This window comes from Pogona vitticeps, chromosome 3 (assembly GCF_051106095.1).
Source record: "Pogona vitticeps strain Pit_001003342236 chromosome 3, PviZW2.1, whole genome shotgun sequence".
NCBI lineage: Eukaryota > Metazoa > Chordata > Lepidosauria > Squamata > Agamidae > Pogona > Pogona vitticeps.
The window spans coordinates 85709233-85736655 of NC_135785.1; the positions used below are offsets into that span (position 1 = coordinate 85709233).

The 27423-nt window shown below is 39.8% G+C and overlaps 1 protein-coding gene across 1 annotated transcript; it reads right to left on the bottom strand.

The window, feature by feature from the left end:
- LOC110083124 (multiple inositol polyphosphate phosphatase 1) lies at window positions 1-27368 on the bottom strand. The gene is made up of 5 exons (XM_020801306.3): window positions 18725-27368; window positions 12778-12975; window positions 10603-10700; window positions 8714-8847; window positions 1-2735 (listed from the first exon to the last, which is right to left on the bottom strand). The coding sequence occupies exons 1-5, from the start codon at window positions 19332-19334 to the stop codon at window positions 2357-2359; spliced, it is 1419 nt and encodes a 472-aa protein (XP_020656965.3). The 5' UTR covers window positions 19335-27368; the 3' UTR covers window positions 1-2356.
- Between the last annotated feature and the right edge of the window lie 55 nt (window positions 27369-27423).

Here is a 27423-nt window from a genome sequence, read left to right on the forward strand (position 1 = left end):
CTTGTGAGAAATATAAATTTTATTGAAACTTAGGACAATGGCCACTTTGTTAACAAAGAACATAGAAATCGATTGTAAGTTAAAAGGTCCCAAAGTAGCTTACATCATTAAAAAGACAATATTTAAAGCTAAAAACCGTAAGTATAAAATATTTTAAAAGAGTTAAACAAGTATTACATTAAAAACTGTAAATAAAATAAATACTAAGAACGCATTTATAAGCAACAGAGCACAACAATGTTTTATTTGAAAATATGGTTTTCAGACCCAAAGGGGGGACATGTAGAGAATTTTCATAAATTGACATTTGCCTGAATCAAAATCAAAATGCTTTACTGTAGCATAATCAATGTAGAACAGAAATGATTGGGGTAAAATTTAATATTAAATGATACAGGATGGTCATATATTCTACTGGCAAAAGGATTAACATGTCGTTAATAACATTTAATGCAGCCATTTAGCTTAACAAAGGTGGTAAGTACCAGGTATGTTTGCAAGTCTTTGGGTCCAAGTCCCAAGCCTCAAGCCTGAGTCCCTATTAAAAACAAGCTTTTTTCCCCTAGAAAAAGGGAGGGGTGAATGGATTCTGAGTCCTACCGTGTTTTCCCAAAAATAAGACAGGGTCTTATATTAATTTTTGCTTTTTTTAAAAAACGCACTAGGGCTTATTTTCAGAGGATTTTTTTTTCATGTACAACAATCTACATTTATGTATTCAAATACAGTCATGTCATCTTCTTCTGATTGCTGCACATTGGTAGAGGGCGAGGTTTCACTTAACTGGGGCTTATTTTTGGCATAGGGCTTATATTACGAGCATCCTGAAAAATCATACTAAAGCTTACTCTTAGGTTAGGCCTTATTTGCAGTCATTTTAAAAAAACCTGAGTTGAGCACCTACGCATGGTAAGTAGCTGTCTTAGAGTCAGACAATAGTGTTAATTTCCTAAGATTACCCTGGCTGTTTTTTCCAGATGAAATGTTTTTCTTTGTAGGCATCGTGAATCTTGATTATCACTGTAAAATTCCTGTAAGCAACTATGTCAGGATTGTTTTGTTCTTGAAGATTCCCTGTTTAAATTCTGTATAAGTGCCACCCTGGTATATACATTTTCTGCTAGTTCTCCAAAATTCTCTACTCACAGAGGTACAGTGGTGCCTCGACTTACGAATGCCCCTGCCCACGAACATTTCGACTTACGAACAGCTCCAGTCACAAAATTTTACGGCCAATGAGCCCGAAAAACCCACAACAACCGCAAAATTTTGCTTCAACTTGTGAATGGAGCTTCAACTTACGAACAGAAAAAAACACGCGGGGAAGGTGAGAAATTTGAACTTTCAGGTAACCGTTGGCCAGTGAAGAGGCTGCTTGTCTGCTACCTTGCTCGCCCCAGCGGTTAGAGAGTGTGGATATGGAGAGAGACTTCAGACTGCCTGGTACTGTACTGTACGACTACAACTGATCTTTATTTGCGATTCCTCAGAGGCACTAGAAATGATGGCAGGGGTGTACTGACTCCTACTTAACATGAGTTTGAGTGTGATTGTTTACTGCTTAAAACAGCTACATCCCCAGTTATAAGAGGGTGTGCACACAGATGGAACCATATTATTTCAGTTTTTTATTTTTACTTCCCTTCACCTAAAAGATTTCAGTTGTTCAACTGAGTTGTACAATTCACAGTCTCATTAAAGGTGGAAAAAGTTATAAAATGATATATCTTTGTCTCATTTTTTAATATAATAGACACTTGATATTTTAACAGGGGTATCTAAACTTTTTATATCCACTGTAAGATTTTTTAAAATTTTTTTTACACATGATTTGTCTAGCAAAACAGTAATTTTGATCCATAGTAACTTTGAGACCATTCACATTTAGGTAACTGACATTACTATAGGGTAAAAGCTGCAGTGACTAGCACAGATTCTAACTAGATACTAATAAGCTAATTGTTCCTTTTCCAAAATACAGGAATGAATATTTTGAGATAGATGTTCCACAGGCTTGGCATTGTGTCAACATTATTTTTAGGATTCAGTGGCCCAAATGCCATTGTTACACCCACTGGCATAACAGAGTCAACATAAATCTCAGTGGCAAATTACCACAAGTGAAAAAATCAGCATGCTGCAGCAATGATGTACACTTACTTTGTCACTTCTGGCCATTTGTTGTGAGGATTTGCATCAACTGTGTTAGGCCAGTGCAGAAACATAACAGGATTCCAGCCATTATGTATAAAATACAGCATGGTCAATAGCTTTCTACCCAGTAGCAAAACTAGCAAATTGTCTATGTTTACATTTTTACACCCACCATACTTTCCCTGATCTGTCTCTTTTACATTTAACCAGACCTAGAAGTGTTCTTTGACACTGCACACACTTCAGCAAAGTTGCAATTTTGAAGGAAATCTTTATAGTGGTTTTTCAGGCTAGTGTATAAGGAAGCAGTATCCTCTGAGAACGGAAACTGCAACACCCACTCATTGAGCAGTATCTGAACTTTGTACTTCTCCTCTGGATCACAATAATAAAGCAGAAACAAAAGATTTGCGGCATAAGGGACAATCCGACCACTACGATACTTCCGGTGCATCTGTCTATAGTAGTTCTTAGCTGTAAGATGTTCCTTATCTTTGAAGTAGCCCATTAGAGCAATGAGAGGTTGAAGGGTCTCTGCATGCCCAAACTGGAGGATCACAGGTGAAGAAATAGGCTTTGAACTAGTAAATAAAAAGATAGGCAAGAGAGAGTCAAATGAATCCAGCTCATGCTGTGTAGTTTTTATATAGCTATTGTTGCAAAGTTTTGAATTTCTGGTAAAATTCTTTGTCTTATGCAGTAGAAGAATGATAGCAAACCTTTTTGAGCCCGAGTGCCCAAACTGCAACACAAAACCAACCACGACTGTCTCAAAGAGTACCACTTCTCTGGCCGCACAACTTCCAGCGCCTGCCTGGGACACTCCTCACTCCACCTCTAGCTGCAATCCTTAAAGGCGCAGGTGGCAGGAGATGGGTGTTTCCATTCTTGGTGTCCAGGTGTGTGTGTGTGTGTGTGTGTGTGTGTGTGTGTGTGTGTGTGTGTGTGTGTGTGTGTGTGTGTGTGTGTGTGTGTGTGTGTGTGTGTGTGTGTGTGTGTGTGTGTGTGTGTGTGGTGGCGACGGCTGTTGCCGTCTTGGCTCTCCCTCCCTTCCCAAGAATTCTTCCCAAAATCTGGGATCAGAGGACAGGTAAGTATTTCTCAATAGTGACTTATGGCTTGCTTGCCCACAGAGAGGGCTCTCCGTGCCAGCTGCAGCATGCGTGCCATAGGTTTGCCATCGCTGCAGTAGAAGTACAGAGACCCACAGAGGACAATAATTACAAGTTCCCAAGAGTCCACCCCTTTCTCATTAACTGGCACTTAAAGTCTGAACAGGTCACTCAGAGACATTTGTAGGAGAAAGAATAAAAACATTTCATTACTTACAATTATTAGCAAACAACTGATAGCAACAAATAAAGAGAAGGAAAAAAACACTTAGCAGAGAGGCAGGAGTCTCTGAAATCAAAGGCAGGAAGGAACAACTGGTTAGTGCTGGATGCATAGACATTCATCCCAGCCCAGAAAAGTCCCTTCCTGTCAGACAAACGACAGGCAGCATGCAAAGTTGCAAAGAAAATTCCAACACCCTTTCTCGAACTGGAATGCAACCACACTCTTGAAGTAGTCATTTCCACATCCAACTGAAATGCTAGAACTTCACTAGCAAAAAATTCCATAGCCACATCCTGCCTTACCTTCTGGCACTTATTTCCTATTTTCCTCCCAATTCTGACCTTTACTTCCCCAACTCCACCTCTTGAGAGGACCCAAGATTGACGGCCCCTTCAATGAAGCCTTCCATGTTTCCTTGCTGCTTGTCAAACAGCCTCTTTGAACAGGAAAACAGCACTCTTTCCTACTTTCTATACATTTAACCCCTCAAACCACATCTTCTTTTTGATTTCTGACCAATTATGTGGGATGGTCCTGTCAGCAAGGGCCTATCTGTTTTGCCCATTGACTTCTGCACAGTACCATGCTGCTGGTGGATCATAAAGCAGCAGTTATCTAGTTTCTTTTTAAAAACTTTTATTAACAATCCTTGAAAGTAACAAAAACAATAATAGGTAGTATAATACTAGATCTATAACCCAAGTTACTCATACAATACACAATTAATAATACAATCCATTCTTATAGTTCATTAAGAAATTTGTTCAAGCTTAAAAGATGTAAATCAATAGTTTAGCTGACTTCTCAAAATGCCACCCTCTATTCAATTTCAAACCAAAACAGAATGCCAGATTATAATATTATTTTATTTTATTTATCCTCCAAGTAGTCTAACAATTAGTTCATTTTTACGTCACTGCTACTGCCCATATTATATCCAAATATCTGCATTTTTTCATATCTTGTTGTAAAGATACAATTTTTAAAAAACATTTTTTGGTTATATATGAGTTTTTATGTAAGTCTACCTGTTTCTCTTTTTCTTTAATTTTAATTTTTTCCATAATTTGTGGATTTATTAGTATGCTAGAAGTTAGCTTCCAAATCTTAGGCTTATTCATTGGAATATATAAGGCCACCGGATGTTTATTGGAGCATGGTCAGATGTTAGGACGGGAGCAAAATCTACTTTAACTAATAGTGGTGCAAATGATTTTGAAATATTATCCTTGAATAAGTTAAATATTTCTTTGAAAATAAGATGTAATTGCTATCTTTAGGGCTGAAATACCTCCCCCCATCCATAAACCATCCTTTTTCAACAATTTTCTAATTCTTACTCTCTCAGGAGACATTTTCCTAGTTTTTGATTATGTAGATTGATATCTCGACTTAAGAACGTCTCTACTTACGAACATTGTGAGTTACAAACGGCTACATTTGCAAAATATTGCTTTGACTTGCGAATGGAGCTTCAACTTACGAATAAAAAGAACCATGGGGGAGGCGGGGAAAGCGCGGAATTTGAACTTTCCGTTAAACGTTGGCCAGCGAAGAGGGTGCTTGTCTGCTACTTCGCTCGTCCCAGCGGTTAAGTGAGTGGATAGGCAGACAGTCTTCAGACTGCCTGGTACATACTGTACTGCCTGGTACTGCCTGGTATTGCCTGGCACTGTATAGTACACTGCTGTACTGTACTGTACGGACTGCATTTTATTAATTTTTGATTTTTGACCTTTTTTAAAAAAACAGAGACTGCCTGTTCTGGATGAGTACACTGTATTTACTGTACTGTACAGGGTTTTTTTGCAGCTTGGGGGGGTAGGGCTTGGTGGAGGGCTTATGTTTCTGTGCCCTGATGGGTCTTGCACTGTGGATTTAAAGTGTGACAATGAAACACACCTAGTTGTCTGCTTTCTTCAGCTGAATTTGTAGTCAGTTTGTTCAATGTTTAATGAATTATTTGCAGCATTTATTTATCAGCTTTCTGCCCAATGTGGCACCCATATAATTGCTTGGAAATTCAGGGACATACCATGTTTTTCTGAAAATAAGACAGGGTCTTATATTATTTTTTTGCTCCAAAAAAACACATTAGGGCTTATTTTCAGGGGATGTCTTATTTATTTTTTTCATGTACTGTACCACCATCTACATTTATTCAAATACAGTCATGTTCTTCTTCTGGTTGCTGAACAATGGTGGAGGGTGGGGGTTTCACTTAAATGGGGCTTATTTTTGGGGTAGGGCTTATATTACAAGCATCCTGAAAAATCATACTAGGGCTTATTTTCAGGTTAGGCCTTATTTTTGGGGAAACAGGGTAGTTATGGGGGAAACTATTTTCCCATATCTGTCTTGTCTTTCCATTGATGCTTCTATTATATCTGTGTGAAACACAAGGCACTGTACAAGTATACCTGTTCTCACAATTTGAAATGTTAAGACATAGAATATATCATAACTATTGAATATAGGTGTGGCAGTTGAAATACGGGGTAATATTTATGCCAGTCTGATTCTGATAGGACAATAGAAGGTGAGGTATACAATTAACGTATAAACATTTTATGTTTGTAGTGCAAGGAAGAGGAGTCTCTTTTCTCTCTATGGCCACAACCTGCTGTGGGTATGGCACTGTCTGACAGCTGCTGTGACCACAGACAATGCTCACCAGAACTTCAGCTGGCAGTGGTGTAGCAAGGGCCAGTAGCCTGCCTAACTTTCCCTCTTTGTTTTCTGTAGTCTCACACACATACATAGGACCCATGAAGACAACAAATACGCAGCAAGTGATAAGAAGGTTGAACTATGATGAGAACAAAGAAATATAGAGATCACCAACCATTCTTCCAATCACTAGCCTATAATATGTGAAACATCAGGACAGATGGAGCTTAAATTGAGTGTTAGGGGCCTGGTCATCCACACAGGTTGCATGAAAGGTTTTTGAGGGTCAGACAGCCAGAAGGTTGTCCACATGTACAACAGTGTGACTAAAAATCAGACCTCCATTAAGGCCATGCAGAGGTAGACAGGGATAGAATTTTAGCTCAAAATAAAGGCAGGGACCCCACAGATTATGAGACCTCTGCCACCAGACCAACATAATCTGAACTAACATACTGTGTCACAACTGGAAACCATGTACAAGAGCCCAGAGCATAAAATATTGCTTTTTCAAAGAAATTTTATTCTCATTATAGTGTTCTAAAAAAAATAATTCACTATTATTAGGTACAGTACTATGTTTGGAAGTAATCTATTATATATTGCACTGCTCCTTGCTTACCATTATTTTTTCATCACTTTTCAAAAAAAAATAATATGATTAATAAGAGAATGGTATAAAACTCAGAAATTCCTATCAAAATGTATCTAAAGTACCTGTAAAAAGCATATAAAATTATTACTTCTTACACCAATATATAGCTGAATTTCCAGGAATGGAAATTAGTTAGTTAACTGCTAGTCAGTTGCTACTGGGAAAATCACTGAGCTCATGAATAAATAAACGGTTAACCTTTTTCTGTCTGTCTTCTAATGTTCCTATCTCTGTTTCTACTAGTTATAATGGTTTTCATATGACTTCATTACACCCCCATTACCCCTAAACATAAATTGTTACAGACATGTTACTTGTAACTACTGTAGTTACTTCCAACTATAACAGACAGAAAGAGGCAATAACTGACACATTGTCACCAAAAAGCTTTCAAATCAGTAAACACATAACATATACACAAACAGCATATTATAAAGTATTTCCCAAATGTCTCCTAAAGGCTTAATTTTTTTAATTGAAGTATACCAATGCAATTTAGTTATCTAAATATTTCTATTCCTGTTGTTTTTTATTAATGTAAGTAAAAGGTTTAATACAGAGATGTCAAGAGGTAAGTACCTTAGGCCACTTCTTTAAACATGCATACATAAATACATTGTAAATGCTGCATGTGTGCCTTAAATTCAAGATGCAGGCATGGAACAGTTTAAACCTACCCACCCCTGCTCCTACTGATATTTCCCAAATCATGCCTTATTCAGATATCGGTTTTTGAACTGCTATTACAACAGTTCAAACAGCTATTTAGAAGCCAGGAAACAGTATGTCCTGACAGACTGCAAAAGTGGGTGAGATCTTTTCAGCTTCGAAGACCACTGAGATGGCAGCCAAGGTTTGCCAACTGTAGCCCTTCTTATTCTTTTGAACTGTTTTTTCATTTGCCACTTAATTTCCCCCAATGAAATGGGCTCCTAATGTCAATAAAGATACTTATGCTGCGTCAGTCATTAGACTCCATAAGTTAGTTTTATAAGACAATGTTATCTTCCAACAGAGCTCTCTGATAAACAATGAGAATTGTTCAAGCTGAGCATAAAAGACACTTGATGTTAATTAACATGAATACCTGGATACTGATCAACTGCTGCAATATCAAAAGCACTTGGATGCAAATTCAATACCCAAGCAGTATTTCCATTGAAAGTTGTATAAAAGATTACTTCATAAATATGCTGTCAATTTGTGTAATGCTAGATAACATTCAGAGAATGTTATTCCCAATTCAGAGAACACTGCTCTCAAGTATAATCAACGATAATGCGTTCAGTTAAAATCGCTGTTAAGCGAAATTGTCATCAAGCGGAAAAAAACCCACTGAAACGCATTGAAAACCGGTCAATGCGTTCCAATGGGGGAAATACCTGCTCGTCCAGCGAAGATCCTCCATAGGGGAAGCCATTTTGCATTGCTGTCTTCCGGAAATAGGTCCGGAAAACAGCAGGGAGCCATTTCGAAAACCCGACAATCAGCTGTTTTTAATCGTCGTGAAGCGAAAAATCGGCTTCTGAAGCAGGGAACTGATCATTGTAAAACGAAAAAAAACCCCACTGGAATCATTGTTTTGCGATCGCTATAGCAATTGCAAAAAACTCGTCAAGTGATTTCATCGTCTAACGAGGTAATCGTCAAGCAGGGCACCACTGTATTTCTAAGATTTCCTACTGTAACATAAACTGCTTTCCTCCCTTAGGCCATATCCATATGTATGTTTTGGTCTTTAAATTCAACCCATCCACCCCCACATTTCTCACACATATTGAGTGGCAATGCGTACATTCAAGAGGACTGAGTTGTCATAATATTTCCAGGCACCAGATGAAAAACAGAGTGGCTATGCGTCTCAGCCTCCCCACCCCTGAAAAAAAAAACATTTACCTTTTACTCTCCACAACAGCTTGGTCCAAATGTTTGAAAATATATTGGAAAAGATTACAGCTGGAACGACTGTCAATAGGATATCCGTAAGCTCTCTTCCAGTACTGCTTTAGATCATTCAGATATTCAAGTACCTAGAATCACACATTACAATTCCTGCTGTATTAAGAAGTTTATTTTTAGATTCAGTAGCCAGAATCCTGCTGCTTACATATGCCAGCACAAGTATAATGGGATAAATCACAGCAGCAAAATGCTGCTAGTTAAAGAGTGAGCACTTCTTTCTTCCTTACATGCCAGTCAGTGTGACAAGGAGCTGAAGCAGCAACTAGTGGCAATTTGCTGGTGTGGTTTATGCTGTTGCACTTTTGCCAGCAGATGTAACCAATATAGTTCTGGCCAGTAAATCTGAATTTAAGATAGACAGTTCTAGCATCAAGTACTCTACCCCATCAATTGATTGTTTAATTTTCTTCTTTTCTTTTTCTTTTCATCTATACAGAGATACTCAAGATGACATATGGGAAAGTTGAATAGAATAGATTATCTAATGATTGTAACAGCCTGTTTTCTATAGCAAAAAATACAAGGGCATCAAATCGTATTGGCATAAAAAAATCTCAAGACTGTTTGTGCTGGTACTTAAGTATCCAGCTGAGGTAGGCGCCTCCTGCGACATCACTGGAACCAGTTGTATTGGCTCTTGCCTTTCCACTGGACTATTTCAGTGATGTGGAGAGAGGGGATTTGCTGCTTGGGTAACAGCCTATCCTCCATATTATTTTACCCAGGCTTCTTGCTCTGGAGAGGACACTCCAGCTTCACATACAGAGCATGTTACCATAGTCTCTCGAGACTGAAGGATGCCTATGATGAGGCTCCTTCAGGGTCTACCCTCACTTCAGCCAAGCCACCTGATGCTTTTTAATCCACAGCCTAGCATAAATTCCACAATGCATGGTACAGGGACTAAGAAAGACTAAGCTTGCTTGCCCACTCTTTAGCCCAATATTTGTCACCACATTTTGGGGGTCTCATATGAAGTATGCTAGATGGGCACATTTGCTAATGCTGTAGGTTCTCCACTGTCCTAAAACAGCAAATGGCTGTGCTGGTGAAGGATGATGGAAGCCATGGTTCAATATACCAGGACGGCATCAGGCTGGGGGAAGGCTGTTGTATGTGTTTCTTACAGGTATGAACTGACTACTGGTGATACCAGTGTGGACAGACACTTGTTTGTAAAACAATTTGCAGGTACTTCAGCTATCACGACTGTTCAAAATACAGTTGAAGAAATTCTCAGTCTTCTGTGACAAGTCTGTGAGAAGTAAGAAGCTAAGCCATGATTTTTTTTTCCTTGAAAAATGATAGCAGGTAGCTCCAGAATGTTAATTCAGGAGTTTTCCAGATGTGCTTTTGCTTGGAATATTAAAGGCTGTGAGTTTAATTTTTCAGTCTAACTGTAAGGATTGCAGGCCATTCTTTATATCAGAACACAAATACTATGTTTAAAATCATACTTCATAGCTATAAGCCAGCACACAAATTAAAGCCACATGGTTTACCAAAGAATGAATGGAATTTGAACATGTTTACCTAATTGTTAGTTTTTGTGTTCTGCATCCTACTGCGAAAATCAAGTAGTAAATCTTTTCACACTAGAGTGCAACATTCAATTCTACAATATGTTACACTTATTCATAGTTAAATTAGTTATAGAAATATACTCTAAACCAGTGGTTCTTAACCTTTGTTACTCAGGTGTTCTTGAACTGCAACTCCCAGAAACCCCAGCCAGTACAGCTGATGGTGAAGGCTTCTGGGAGTTGCAGTCCAAAAACATCTGAGTAACAAACGTTAAGAATCAGTGCCTAAACAGTACTTACCTTGGCATCTTCTATATTGAAGAGTGAACACCAGGGGGAGTTGATGTTTTTTATAGTTAACCCATATGCACAAGTGAAAAATGCTGTCTGAAGCAAATCTGTAGTAAAGACAAGTCGCAGCTGACAAGCAGTACATTGACAGAAAATCAATTTGGTGTAGAACATACTTTTACAACATTACTGTGTAGGTCCAGAACAAATGAAAGAAAACAACCCAGAGTCAAACCTTTTATACAGCAGGAATGTGCAACAGAACACAGAACAACAGTAAGTCCAGGAAACTGCTTTCTACAAATAAGCAGATTATTATGTAAGCTGCCTGCATGCTTACAATGACAGAATAAAACAACTGAGTTCAAGTTGTGCGAACCAACAAAACAGATGAATCTGCATTTGTTTACAGATTCTTTTCTCTTTTTCCAGAAAATATTTCCACAACATTATTTGATACAGCAAAAATTAGCTGAAGGCCTATTGATTGCACCATAAATGACTGACAGGCAAGGTGATGCACCCAGAGGAATTGGTGTTTCCTTTCCTTTTTCAACAGTAGTACCCCTCTTTAGATACTTCACCACAATCTGCTTTGCTTGAAAAAGTACCTTGAGATTTCAGAATAATTTTCTGGGCAGCCCTGATATCATGTGCTTTGGGGAAGATACAGCCAGAGAGTTTGTAGGGCATGGTCACCTAGCTGTGTAATCTGCACTGAAGCTATGTAAACAGACACTAGCCTGACCATTCTTGTAAAGATTATAACTGTTGTTGATTTTTATTTAATTACAAAAATTGGTCTTTCTTCCTATACAGGTTCTCAAAAGGGTGTTGAAAACAGTTTCTATGGTATTCACTGGTGCAAACTTTATCAAAAGAAAAAAAATACACAATGGTCCATGGCAATGCTCTTGTTGGTTACCAGCTACTGAGCTTGATGGTAGCAGATGTTTTGTTGGTAGTGGATGTTCTATAGTAACAAAAAAAAGGCACTGTAGCAACTACAGTAGGTACCATATTTTTTCGCTCCATAAGACGCACCTCTCCACAAGACGCACTTCATTTTTAGTGGAGGAAAACAAGAAAAAATATTCTGGCAATTTCAGCCCGCTGGGCCTGCGAGGGTGGGGGGGCCTGGAAGCGTCAGAAGGGTCCAGCTTCCAGGGCCCTTCTGAGACTTTCCAAGCCTCAGAAGGGTCCTGGAAGGTTGCGATTTCGCCCCCGCTAGCCCCACAGGGGGGGTGAGGGGAGCCTCTGAAGGGTCCTGGAAGGCGCTCTCGGACCCTTTGGAGGCTCCCCCTGCCCTCCCGCGGGGCAGAAATCACCAGCTTCCACGACCCTTCTGAGGATTTCCAAGCCTCAGAAGGGTCTTGGAAGGTTGTGATTTTGCCCCCGCTGGCCCCGCAGGGGAGGCTCTGAAGGGTCCTGGAAGGCACTCTCAGACCCTTTTGAGGCTCCCGCCACCATCGCCCCGCTGGGCCCTGGGGAACACTGTTTTACAGTATTCGCTCCATAAGACGCAGACACTCCCCCCCACTTTTCGGGGGTGGAAAAGTGCATCTTATAGAGTGATAAATATGGTATCTGTATGCAGCATTACCTGAAAATTTTAAGAAAGCTGGAAAATTATTTTCTTTCTGCTTTCCGTATTTCATCAAACAAAACATTTCCAGCCATCTTCTACAAAGTATGGTTCAATGGAATAGCTACTGTCTGCTCTCCCCAGGAATTATGAATTAGCAGGAAATAGGTCTGTTTTCACTCTGGGTGGCAAAAGTGTGCACATTGTGCAAGTCATAACATACAGTTTCTGTCACAAAACAGAAAGCTATTACATGCAACATTCCCTCTAATTTTCAGTGCCACCAGGTGGGACTAAACTCACCCCATATGTGACTCTGCCCCCCCATGGGGTTCTGTCATGACCAGAACCAAAGGAGCCGGAAATGATTGCTATGGATGCGTAGAGAAGGAACACTGTGCAGAAGAACATGGAGTTGCACTAAAGCACACAGCCGTGCACCGTAGAGGGAACCTTAATTACATGCTGTCCATTCACTCTTAGTAGTTGTTAACATTTCCAAGATGCATTCAATGTTGAATACATATTTGCTCTTCAGAATAACTCAGGAGAGTTAACAAATAAAGGGAAGTTTAGAGAATTCAAAGATCAACCATTACCTGCGTTTAGATCATCTGCTGGTAGACATAATTTATTTGCAACTTTTTCCGCTATCTTCTTCATTTCAGGACCTTTCTTGAAGGCATTGACCTCAAACATGGCTGTATTATTGTCTTCTACATCTTTTATAAATTTTTCACAGTAATCGAAAAATCTCATTAGTCTGTCATTAATTTCAAATGTTTCTGTCAATGTTACTGAAACAAAAAAGGTGCAACATGGGTTAGTAGTTTACTCCATTAAGCAAACTTATGGTGTAGCTGGTTGTTCATAGGCAACACAGGTAACAGATAAGAGTAATGTAATATCCCATGTTAGCCTTTCCTGTAATGTACCTACAGTATCTTGTTGAGTTTTCTAAAATTTAACGTACAATCCTATCTTGTTTGGTAAGAAGCTAGCTTTAAAATAAAACATTGAATAATTAAAAGTAAACATGTTGCAATGTACAGTACACATCAAAACTGAACCAGTACTCTGTGGTGCAACATCGTCCAGTAATCTGTTCAATATTTATGTGTGCAGGGTTCCATCAGTGGAAATTGCCAATGTGATCTAGTCATGTGCTTGGTTGCATGATTGAGTAATGTGACTGGGTGCAAAACTGGCACTGCATCAGATCACAGTTGGAACTCCGCATGTGTAAATGTTGAAGAGAATACTGGAGACTGAGTTATAGACTGCTGTTCTAAATAAAAGCAACTACTGTAAAAGCAATTACTGCCTTTTATGAGCAAGCATTTTATGCATTGTATGGCCATGCTTTCATTCCATAGTTACTGAAAAGGATGTTTCAGTACTCAGTAGTCAACTCAGCAAGTAATAAATTGCCTTTTATTCACCCAACATCCCCTGTTTCAGTACTGGAGTGTGCTAAATAAACAATTTGATTATTTTGCAAAATAAATTGCTTCTTGATCGTATTCTTTTCTAAATGCATATCTACTAAAAACATTTCATAGTTTCCTGTGTGGGGATCACAGGATCTCTCTTAGATTTGTTTTGCTTCATCTATTTTTCATTCACTCTGGTGAAGTGAAAAGTTGGAAACTTTCTGACTGTGAGCATTAAAAACACATTCAAGTGGGCTCAGTGTACTAAAACACTGCTAAATTAATAGAAGACAATTGAAACTGACTTGTTTGTAAGCAAACCATGTTGTCCTGTACAGTCCCCAAAACTGAACTGTTGAGGGATCTTAGATCATTGCCTTCTCTTTTTAAAAAGAGCCCTTCTGATCCCTGAGTTGTTAACTGAATGTCAGAAAGTTGTGTCATTACAGGAGAGTCAGCTTGATGGCAATTTGCTGGTTGGATGCACCTCTATTTGTGTTCCTGCATATCTATTGGTGTTTGCTGAAAAAACAGAATAGGCTTTGCTTAGTGGCTCTTTTGAAGATAATAAACTATCAACACAGCATTGTTTAACAGATTTCAGCAGCAAGCTTGGTCTAGAGTTTGTTCTCATTCATTCTCTCTTCACTACTGTATTTTCTTTCTCATAATAATAACAGACATGGTGTTGTGAACAATGAGTGTTATATGGGGAGATATGGTCCATCAGATAGCCTGGATTTATATGTCATAATCAATTTGAATTGGACTCATAAATGGACCAGTAGCCACTGAAGCTGCTGCAACAGGGAGGTTATACTGTATACTCCTTGAAACCAGCCCCAGACAATAGTGTGGCTGCAGCATTTTGCACCAGTTTAAGTTTCCAAACTGTCTTCAAAGTGTTGCAGTGATACAAATGGACTGTAACTAAGGCATCTGTCACGGTAGCCAAATTGAATTAGGTGGAATGGGGAGAGAGAGTTGAGTGATATCCGCATATTGATGACACCAAACTCCAGAACCCCAGACAACCTCTCACAATGGATTCATGTAAATATTGGCCAAAATCCTGTTGCTTAGCATAGTAAATCATACCAAAGTAGGCCCTTTGAATCAAGGTAGATTTGGTGGCACAACTTTTCTGTATCATTCAATGAATAAATTGGGTCTACTCTAGTACAATGTACTACATTAAGTGACAGGATTTGGGCCATAACATTGGAGTCAGAACAGAACCCATGGGGATATTTCACTGGCCAATAGCACTACCTTTTGAGACTGCACTTCTAGGAAGGACTGGAGCCACAGTAAAACAGTGCCTCAAAGTCCCATCTCAGAGATATTATGCAGAAGGATACCATGGTCAATGATATTAAAAGCTGCTCAGAGGTCCAGCAGAACCAGTGGGGACACATTCCCCGTTTAGTTCCAGTGTAGGTTGTCCAACAAGGTGACAAAAGTTGTCCCTGTCCCATAACCAGGTCTGAAGCTGGACTGAAATGGAGCCAGATAATTCATTCAGTAATTTCTGTAGTTGAATAACTAATGCCTGTTCTAAAACCTTGTCCAAAAACAGAATAATGGAGACCAACTGGTAATTATGGGGGCTAAAGGAGGGCTTTTTAAATAGAAGCTTTGCAATTGCCTTCTTTAAGCATGACCTTTCCTTGTGACATCTTGCCCACCCTGCCAGTCCCCCTCTGGCAGTTTTTATAAACCAAGAAGGATAAAAATCCAGCATAAATTTGGTAGCTTTCGCTTCTCCAAGCACCCTCTCCACATCCTCATGCTGCACAGATTACAAAGTACCCATTATAGTAAGCAGGAGGCAAAGTTACATCCATAGAAACTGCATCAACTGGGGCACCCCAGTCAGAACAAATTGGAGTGGTTTTTGTTTGCAAAATGCTGCGCAAATTCTTCACAGTGGGTTTCACAACTGACAAGGGTTGTCAGCAGCTAATCAGAACATCCAGGTGTGGCAGAGAGGGATGTGAAAGTTTTGTTTTACCTTTTAGCCTTATTTTATACTTTGTATATCTATTAACTGCCTGATAAATTTTGCATCCAGTAGTCTAATGAAGGCTACTGTCATGTGACCAACACATGCTGTCAGTATTTCATCAGAATGTCTAGAAGGGAAGAAGGGAAATGTCCAGCCAGATTATTGGATGAAAAAGTTATCAGGGAATATTGATATGCAAAGGGTGAACAACAGTTAAGGGATAAATAAAAGTTTGACATTATCCTCTCCCACCCTGCATGTTCTGACTGGCTGCTTTCAAGGTCTCTCGGCAGCCAACCAGGATGTCCAGGAGGAGGGGGGGGAGTGAATGCCAACCCTTTGCCTGCACCTTAACTGTTTGTTTACCCTTTGTATGTCAATATTGCCTCATCAGTTTTTCATCCAATAGTGTGGTGGAGGCTAATGAAGAGACCTAGTAGTATTACCAATGAGTGTTGTCACCAGTCAGTCAGAACATCCAAGGAAAGGGAAGGGAAATGTTTGGCCAGGGTACTGAATGAAAAATATATAAGGGGATATTGACATGCAAAGAGTAAACAAGGGTTTAAAAGGTAAATAAAGAGTTGATGTTCCCATAACAAGGGCTGTCAGTAGCCAGTCATGATGACTAGGAGGGGGACATAATTTGATTTGTTTTTCTTTGACTTTTCACAGGGGCTAAGTACTAGGCCAAGGGACAATTAATCTCATTAGAAGAACATAAACCTGACTTTAAATTTTCACAAGAAACACAACAAGGAAATAAAATTAAGAACTTGTTAAATAATTGTCTCTTTGAGCAGCAGGAAGCACTAAAGCCAGGGGAACTGCAATTCTGATTAGGAGCTTGCTATCTTTTACTGAGGAGTCTGTAAATAATTACCCCAATGGTAGATATGCCTGTGTAACAGATGCTATTGATCATCAGTACTATACCATAATTTCTATTTACTCCACTAACTCTGGACAGCACACTTTGCAATAGCCCTTACCAAAATATTGGACGCAAAAATCAGGCAACAGTTCACATAGGAAGGGTAAACAAAGATTAAAAGATGAAACAAAATGTGCAAGACAGAGTAGGAAATGAAAGAATTTCAAAATTCCTGTTCCTCTCCTTCATCAGTAAGAATTGTTCATGCTTTTAGATCCTATCTTTTGGGAGTTAATAAAATAACATAAAAATGAAATAAGAGCCTCTTTCCTTTTTTAAAAAAAAATCGTTCATATTAACATGAAAGTCCTGTCCTTAATTATTTGCTTCCCTGGAGAAAGTCTTTTATGTATCTAAATTATTAGGAGCTTTTTGGGCATCAGAGAATTGTAGCTGTGGCTCTCTGATGCCTAACCATTGTGACATGTGAAAGGAAAGAATAAATGATCCAATGCACATGAAACCTATATGTCCAAGAAGTAAATACGTCAATCAATGACCTTCTCACCCAATTAAGGTACAATGAGGGCACAGTACAACACTTTTAAGCAAACCCATAGCAGTGAGCAATTTCTAGTTACTGTATGTTAAAATAATATTAAAAAGAGAGGTTACCTACCTGTCTGTAACCATAGTTCTTCTAGGGGTCCTCTGTGAATCCACACAAATGGGTTCTTCTGCACCTGCACTGAACATCTTGGAAGATTCTAGAGCTTAAAGTTACAAAGTTAGTGGGATGTTCCCCCAAGATTCCCCTCAGTTCCTGAAATTTGTCCACTGGGCAGAAGAATAATTTAATATAACCCATGACGGATCAAGGGGAGCATGGGTGGAATGTGTGAATTCACAGAGGACCACTAGAAGAACTATGATTACAGATAGATAACCTCTTTTTCTTGTTCGTGGTCTCTGTGAATGCACACAAATGGGTGACTGGCAAGCTTCACTTACCGGATGGTGGGACGTCACGGTAGAAAAGATGCCAAAACAGTTCTGCCAAATCCAGCATCATTGCGTGCTCTCACATCCAGGCGGTAGTGCCTGACAAAGGTCGATGGAGTAGACCATGTTGCAGCACGGCAGATGTTAGGTATTTCAATTCCACGCTGGAAGGCAATGAATGTTGACAGCGCTCTAGTGTAATGTGCAGTCAAATGATCAGGAGGTGGTTTGCCTAATAGTTCATATGCCAAAGAGATGGTTTGGATGATCCATCTGGAAATGGATTGTGATGAGGCTGGGCCTCCTTTGTGAGGTCCATGGAAACACAGGAAAAGTCTGTTAGTTTTCCTGAAATCTTTAGTTCTGTCAATATAAAATTCAAGAGAGTGTCTTACGTCTAGCATGTGGAGCATGCGCTCTAGAGGAGTTGGTAGTGATGGAAAGAAGGATGGCAATATGTTGGTCAAAAACAGACTAACTCACAGGGGAACGTAAATTACTTGATTGAAAAATAAGAAGGTAGCAATTTGGTTCTGATTAGAAGAGCAAGTAATGAATAATTGCTAATAATTTGCTCAAAATCGCTCTATTCTTCCGAAAGTCCGATCAGCTCGGCGGAAAAAAGGAACTGAGGGGAATCTTGGGTGGGCGGAGCATGTGCTCCATGTGGGAATTTCCTGCTAACTTTGTAACTTTAAGCTCTAGAATCTTCCAAGACATTCAGTGTAGGCGCAGAAAAACCCATTTGTGTCAATTCACAGAGACAACGAAGAAACACTGAATAAGTACTGTGTAGCATCTCTGAAGCCATGTTGCTGATTTTGGGGATGGTTGAGGGTGGGCTGCACTGTTGATTTAAAAAATAAAAATAAAAAATAAAATTGGAGAAGGTAAGGGCACTTGGTGCTTTCCTTCAAGCCAAAATGAATGAGCTGTAGATTGTTGTTTACCTTCATCTCTCCCTCCCTCTTGACTACATAGAAAGGCGCTTCCTTCCAATTAAGTATTAAATTGGTGCCTTGGTGTTTAATAGGTTTGAGGGCTGTGTAGCCTTTCAGAAATTACTGGACTGCAACTCCCATGGACCCCTGTAACATCGCCAGCGGCGGGGGTTGCTGGGAGTTGTAATCTGGGATCATCTGGTTGCAACCGTTTCTCTTAGCCCAGTCTTTCCTTTCGGACTTTGTCTGATAAGGAAAGCAAATCAGGGAAGGGAGCTACGTTTTCACCATTTGTTTTGGCCGTGGAGTGGTGCCCGTGGAGAGCCCGTCGGAGTCCTTTCCGGAAGGCAGTGCTACTATCGATGCACCGCTGTTTAGAGCTGCTAACAAAAGCGAAGCGGCTTTTCGGCTCTACGAGGCGGGGGAAGCGGGCGGCGAGGCGCCCGGCCAGCATCTCCATGTCGTAGTGCCCACGGGCCGCCAGCATCCCATCCGTGTCGGGACGGAACCACATATTCCAGCGCGACAAGCGCTCGACAGCCGGGCAGGTCGGGCTGCTGCTGTTCCTCTGGAGGACGAGGCTGTGGAGGCGGCCCAGCTTCTCCCTCTGCTCCCTCGTGGGGTCGCGGGTGCCGTGGCGGAAGACGCCGATGAGCTTAAGAGGCGTACAGGAGGCCGGCGGCAGCGGAAAGCCCGGCTGCGGGGGCCCGAGGGACAGCGGGTCCTCCAGCAGGTGCGGGTGGAGCTCTTCATAGCGGGATTTAGTGCCGAAATAGGGGCTCAGCTGCTCTGCCGCCTCGGCATTCCCCTCAGCGAGTCCCTCCGCTAAGACGAGGAGGACCGATAAGAAGAGCCATTCCGCCCTGGAGTGACAATGGCGCTGCCCGCGGGGCAACATGAGGGCGGCTGGGAGGAGGCCACCGCCAACCGTACACGAACCGCCGGGCTGCGTTTCTGGCAGAGCAACGAGACCGCGCGGCCGAGGCTCGAAAAATTGGCACTAGCCCCAACTCCTTTTAAAGTGTTCCCTGGATTGGGCGAGGGCGAAGACCGCCTACGCTTTACTCGCGCCTGCCCCCCTCCCGCCTTATCCAAAATGGATGTCTATCCTTCATGGCTTCGCTTGTCTCTGGTGGAACCCCCGAGGACTTCGCGTGGTTCCTCCCACTCTCGGTTTTCACCACAAACCTTTGAAGATGTCGGTAACTGAGGAGAAGCTTGGTTGTCAGAAGCTTTGGCTTCCACAGAAGCCGGGTTTGGGTTGGGCGGGAGAGGGTCCACACCTTTGTGGCTGATGGAGAGGGAGAATGCGCGACAAAAATATCAAAAGCAAGAGAACGGCTGAACCTACTTTTTGTAATATGTTGCCTGAGAAAGAGACCCGGCTGTCTCGAAAGCTTGCACACATTTTTGTACCCCGCAAAATGAGGTTGGTGAAAAAAGTGCATTAATACTGATTTTAGAAATTGCCGTGTTCCCCACAGGGCCCGATACACAGCTCCTATACATATCCTTCATCTCTGGCTGTTTCCTCCTCCCCTCATAATCACTCAAATTTTTGGAAACTGAGATTATTAGTATATTAAATCATGCATAATAAACCTCAAACAAAATACACTTCTATTTCGCAGAGATCTTTACATTATTGGGTTATTTACAGCATGGCTTTCAGGATAAAATAAAACAGGAGTTTATGTTCTTGGTAATCAGTGTTATTTCCATCAGGAAAATACTGCTGAAAAACAGCAGGTAGGCAGCCACTGTATAAATAAAACTGATACCCAAAAGTGAGATGTGTTAGAGGAACTTGAGAAAAATAATTAAGAACCAGAAGACATTTAATTATTTACTTGCATTAATCCCCTGACATCCAGATCCATTTGGAATTGACCAGAACAGAAGATATCCCAACTAACTGTAGTCAACAGTTGGACCTAGCTGCACAAGTTAATCACAGAATTCATGTCCTAGTTCTGCTGACATGGCATAAAACAGGTGACTAATCTTGCTAAGTCCAGACTTCCTCTGTTTTTAATAAAGTTCTTCCTCTGGTTGCCTTGCCACATGCTCAAATAATTCAGCAGGCTGAAAAGTAGCTATACAAAGGACAAATTAGAAGAACAACAATGCCAAGAGTTAATTATTCTGCACTTGATGTACCTATTGCAAGTATTCCTACATCAACCACACCCTTTGCCTTGTATTTCCCAGGAAAACAAGAACAGCATTTAGGGACTGCCTGCAGACTTCCTCTGTTCTGTACTTTGAAGTCTGTAATAGTGCATTATCAGTACATTCTTAAATGTGCTGACACAGAAGCACTCCAAGTAAAGAATAGAAAAATAGAATTTGTATAACTAAACCAGTGTTTTACCATATTATTTATATAAAATAATACTTTTTGGCAAATAATGTCTATTCTTCTCAGCTGCCTGGGAATGCATTATGGATTCCCAGTTTACCATGAAGAGTCTCTATTCTGTGGTCCCTCTCCAATTAGGATACCGTTGTCGATGGTATCAAAGGTGGCTGAGATGTCAAGGAGAACCAACAAGGACATTTTGCCCCTGTCGGCCTCCCTCAGTAGGTCATCCAGCAGGGCAACCAATGCCGTTTCTGTGCCGTGGCACAGCCTGAAGCCCGACTGGAATGGATCCATTGGTTTCATCCAAAAGGGCCTGAAGCTGATCGGCTGCCACCCTCTCTACTACCTTGCTAAGGAAAGAAACATTGACAACGGGCCTATAACTGCCAATGTTGTCCAGTGCCAAGCTCATTTTCTTCCCAATGGGCCTATTGAGCGTCTTCTTGAGGGCAAGGAGAGACCCATTATTTATTGCAGTGGCCCATTCAGTGGCTCATATGTTTCAATCAAGCCTTACAGGTCATGTGGTTCAATCAAGCCCTATATAATATACCACTATCAAAACAATAAATACAAACCTGTGAGGAGCAGGTTAGGAAGAAAATGCTATCTTAAACATATGCTTAATTTCAGCAGAAGTTACAGATCCATTGAGACAAGACTGAAAAGCAATGAGCTGTAATTCACACCCATTGGCAGAACCTTTTACCTAGAAAAATAATACTGAGGTTGCCAAATAAGCAGAGAACCAGTTCACAGTTAGTAATCGGACTGCTGTTATTAAGTAGGCCAGGAAGAGGTTACTAAGCACTGCAATCATCCCTCCCTGACATTTTATTATGAATGGATAATTTACACACATGGTGGATAATAAGCATGGAAAAGCAAAACACCACTGTTCAAAAATAAACTAGAGAAGTGGGCTGAAATTTGGTTAACACTCCAAGTGGGCAGGTTCAATAAAGAGATGTAATGGGAAGCATAGAAGTGTGCATACTTATTTTATTAATTATATTTATACCCCACCTTTCCATTAAAATAGTGTGTAAAGCAATTTACATTTAACATATTAAATCAGGTATAATCACATTTAACTAAAAATACAGTGGGGTCTTGACTTAAGAACGGCTTGAGTTAAGAACATTTTGACTTAAGAACCGCTCTCATAGGAAAATATTGACTTGACTTAAGTACTTAGATTTGAGTTAAGAACTGAAAAAAAACCACGTGGGAGGCAGGGAAAGTGCAAAATTTGAACTTTCAGTTAACTGTTGGCCAGTGAAAAGGGTGCCTGTCTGCTTCCTCACTCCTCCCAGCGTTTAGAGAGTGGATTGGGAGACAGTCTTCAGACTGCCTGGTACTGTACTGCCTGGACTGTCTTTTCCCTGTCTTCCCTGAACCTTTCTTGACCTAAGAAAAAAAGAAACAAAATATCCCCCTCTAGTGGTCGAAGGCAGAATAGCAGCTTCCCATTAGTTTCTATGGACGGAAAAGAGCAGATACGGATCAAATGGTTCTCAATGCATTCCTATGGGAAATGCAGATTTGACCTGAGAACTTTTTGACTTGAGAACTGCCTTCCAATACGGATTAAGTTCTCAAGTCAAGACCCCACTGTAATGAAATAAGATAAACCAGCTTCACTATAATTACCATTAAAATCAAGAAAATATATTAAAACCCATTAAAATCAGCAAAAGATACAGATTAAAAACAACACAGCAGGGCTAGTTAGATATCATATGCCAGTCTAAAAAGATGTTTTTTTACTTCTTTGTTAAAATCAGAGTAGAGACAGATTACATATTAGAAAGGACTGCATCTCATAGTTGAGGAGCAACAGTGCCCTTCTACTGTATTGTACATTCTTATTAAACAGGCTTCTAAAACTTGATAATTTTAAGAGTGACTCTCATAATGATCTTAACATCTGGACAGGCTCATAATAAGACAGGCAATCTCTTAGATAGCTAAGTCGCAAGATGCTGAATTGGACCTGGTAAGCAACACACAACCAGTGCGGTTCTTTAAGTGCTGGGGTCATATAATTATGATATTGTGCATCACTTAGCAACCTGGTCGCCATGTTTTGCACACACTGAAGATGCTGGACTCTCTTAAAGAAGAGCCCTGTGTAGAGTGCATCACAATAGCCATTGTTTGGCAGACAGCCTTATTTTGAAAGGGGTGACCAAATTGGTTTGCTAGACCAAAACCAGAAGTCCTAGTGCATCCTAAAACTTCCAAAATTATAACAGTGGATGATAGTTCATGAAAACGTATGTTCATCTAATACATTTTTTGTATGTAAGTTGCTCCAGGATTCTTGACTGTCTTACATGCTTTCACACTACGCACAGCAAGATGGATATCAAGTCAATCATCCTCAGAAGACTGTCACTTGCCAGGACTGTGGCTACCTTCTCAGGTCATTGGCAGAAGTTCTGTCTTACCACTTATTAAAATTAGTTTGGGGTATGCAGGGCAGGTCTGCCTCCATTGTAGTCCCCAGGATCAACTGACGAGCCACTTCATTGAAGCATTTATTCAAGTAGTTTTATTTCTCTGTACTTTTAGCCTCAGGATTTGATTTTTATGCTTCTGTCCACAGTTAATTTTTTAAAAATTCTGCTGTGTTGTTCACGAAATTGTTGTTAGCTATCTTAGAGATCCTGTTATTGGGAAATAAATTATTTAAATAAATACACATACTGTATATATGTCACAGTGCCTTGCTGATTTATTTCCTTCATTCTTTCCATAGCTGTGTACTTTCTTATATCCTTCCTTTTTGCTTAAAAAACTCTTGATCTCAGTAGGTCAAGAACTAAGAGAAGGATAATAAAGAGAATATTAGGTTCTCCATAGAATAAAACAGATAACTTTAAAAGAGAGAGAGAGAGAGGGCTGCTGTGTCACATTCAAAAGATTACAAAATTCTCCACCTGGATTGGCTACCGTATTAACATATGATAAGCCCAGAGGGCTAGTGTCACCTGGAAACTGGACTATAGGAAGAAGAACTGGTTCAGGGAGGCAACTTCCTATTGCCAGCACAGAGAATGTTTTGACTTACAACTCCTATCTAGCATGGCCAATGGTAAGAGACTGTAATCCATTGTAAACCAAAACATCTGGAGACCCAAAAGTTTACATCCCCACATCCTATGCAACGTGCCTGTATCAAGTACATTTTTTTTACAGTTGCCTTTTCATAGCTTTACTCAGACACAAGCTAGTCAGATAGTAAGACAACTGTCCTTTTAAATAGCATGTAAGGAACAGCATACCACATGACAGGAAGAGGCATTCCCAAATATGTGGCTTTTGTGTACTCACAATAAAAGTGCGACATTAGCAAAGTGAAGCCAACAATTCCAGAACAAATGAAATTTGATCATCTGTGTCAGTTCATGTGGCTCTGAGTTATATCTCTTTCCCTTTCAGGCCCTGTTGTTCAGTAATCTTTGTATTTATAAAACAGTGATCACATTTCTGTTCCTGTTGCTCTAAAAAGAGGACAGATAGAAGCAGATCGGAGCACAAATGTTTTTGAAAATTGTCCTGCCATTCTGAGCTTTGGAGTGATACAATTCCTAGAAACTATCTAATAGTAACAAAATTAATATGCAAGTTAACCTACTAATAGACTCTGTTAGAAGATTAACTTGCATATTAATTTTGTTGCTACATTTAAACCCTGCCTTTCCTGTAAGCCAAAGGAAATTTATACCATCCTCTTTTTAATTTTCACAACAGCCTTGTGAGCTAGGCTGGGTGGAGTAGAGTGGAGAGAATGTGGCTGCAACCAGTTTTGTGAAATTCATATCTAAATGAGGATTTGAAACTAGGTCTTCTGAGCCCACAACAAATTAACTATGGTGGCTGGAACATAAATAGATTGCAAAGATCTCCAAAAGGATATTTTCAGACTGAGAAAAGAATGACAAATCATATTCAGTGTTGTTGTTTCTATGTACAGTCAAGTCACCCCGACTTATAGTGACCCCATGAAAGAGTGATCTCCAAAATGTCTAATTCTCAACTGCCCTGCTAAGCTCTTGCAAATGCGGGCCTGTGGCTTCCTTTAGGGAGTCAATCCATTTAATATTTGGACTTCCTCTTTTCCTGCTGCCTTCAGTCTTTTCCAGTATTATTGTCTTTTCCAGAGAATCCTGCCTTTTCATTATGTGCCCAAAACAGGACAACCTCACACTTGATGATCTTTTCTAATTCTTTCATTGCTGCCCTTTCTAGTCTCAGTTTTCTTCTGATTTCTTGGCTGCAGTTTCAATTTGGATTGATGATTAAATCAAGCATACAAGGTATACAAAATCTCTATTTCAATGTATTTATTTAAAATATTTTTACCGCACCTTTCTCTTCAAAAAGCCCAAGACAACTTATATAACTGAAAGATAATATTTAAAGCTAAAAACAGTAAATATACAGTTAAGTATACAAATACTAGAAAAAGTCAAATACCACACTACAACACAGTAAACAAAAACAACACCCAAAACACATCCAAAGTAGGGCACAACAATTTCTTTATAGTGAACATTAAAGATGTGTAGTTCTTCTGTAGTTATGTTTTTGTCTTCTTAATGTTCAACTACAGTCCTGCTTTGATGTATATTAGGACCAAAAAAAAATGTCCCAGTCTCTTATATATGCTAATAAGATTGGAACTGTAACGAACTACTGAGAAAGATATTGGACCTGTGGTGAATAGTTCAGTAAAATGTTGACCAAGGATGCTATTATGGCCAGAAAAGAATATTCCCTGTTGGGTACAATTATAAAAGGATCTAAACTAAAACTACCAATATACTGCTTTTACAGAAATCTACAGTATGCGTATACAGTACTTGAAAAAGAAGCAGGCTGTCTTGGCACCTCTGATACAATTTTCAAGCTTACTGAGAAACTACTTAATTGAAAACTGGGAATTCCTCAGTTTCATTATGGGCTGTGTAAAGAAGTACTTTTATCTATCTTGTCTCTTCCACCATTCAGCTTCAGTGGCAGGTGAATTTCCCAAATTCTGGTACTGCAAGAGATGAATAAACTGTTCTTTCTCCACAACAGAGACAATTTTCTATATCTCTCTCCTTATTCCTGCCCCCCATTAAACAGTTTAAAATTTATTTCTTTTCTCATAGGGGAGTTGCTCCAATCTCTTGACCATGTTACATTGCCTTTTTCTATTCTACAATGTTATTGTTCAGGTATAGTAGTGATTCATAAGATTCTAAGAAAAGAACATAAGACCAATCAATAATTTTAAGAGTTAGGACAAATAGTTGATCTGACAAATTTGAATTTCAAAAAAGAATATTTCACTGCTCTGATATTCTTAGTATTCAAAATGTTATTAAATTATTCACTTGATAACATTATTAATCTATTCCCAAATAGAAAATATTATTATCTTTTCATTTATTATCAAATAGTTTGATAACTACATAAGCCATTGCAAAAAGCAGTTTTATCACTAGTCAACTGAACACAAGTAAGATTTCTCCAAGTGCCTTTCATTTATACAATGACTTAATCTGGGGACAATCATAAAGCTGGTATAGTGATGTGCTATTGTGCAAGTCACAACCACTAAATGTGAGATATTGTTGCTTTCGCTGCAATAAACACCTGTAATAAAGTTCTATTTTAGTCCCACATGACTGCAACTTGAAAAATCTCATTATCTAAAAATAATGTTTCAAGTCAAAATGTGGAAAAATCTATTTTTGTTTAAAATACACCTTCTTCAATTCAATTCAAGATCATCTCTACCCGATCAGATCAAAGATCCAGCTAGTCTAGCATTCTGACCTAAATTCAGTGGCTAGTCCTAACTGGAATAAACTCACTGCCAAATGTTAACACTTAATGTAAATCTTACTGGTTCAGTGGGTCTGTTTTACTTGGGACCAGGAACTGGATTTAGACCTCTTCCCCAGTGATTAGGCACATGCTAGCCAAGAAACCAAATTCTCAACTAGTTTTATAAGACCACCTTTACATTCTTCCTGATTCAGGATAAACACATGAAAGAGGGGCAGAGTCCACACACAGTGTGCACCCTGTGCCAAATCTTACAATATCACCTACCACACAATGCACTACAACTCAGCTGGCTAGTGAAACAATCAGTTAGTGGGCTCTTTGGCCGTGTTCTGAAGGTTCTTCGTCCTAATGTTTCGCCAGTCTCTGTGGCCAGCATCTTCAGAGGACAGCACGAAAAACCCACAACAACCATTAGATCCCGGCCGTGAAAGCCTTCGCGAATACAAATCAGTTAGTGCTCTCTCGTGCTTTCTCTCTCTCTTCTGTGTATGTGTGTCTCTCTGTGTGTTTGACAACGAGAGAGAGTCAGCCTTAGTATCTTGAGTTACCAATGTCCATCCTAGTGACTTTAGCTTGATTGGTGCTTAAGGACTTCTCTGGATCTTTGCCTTGAGACAATTCAGTTTCAGCTCTCATAAAGCCACTTCTCTGTAGGTTGAACTCCCCCACCCTTCATGTCCATCCTTTGCTGCACTTACATTTCAAAAAAAAAACACAACAAAATGGAATGTTGAGAGATGAAAAGAGAATTTTGGGTGAATTTTAAGTGAGT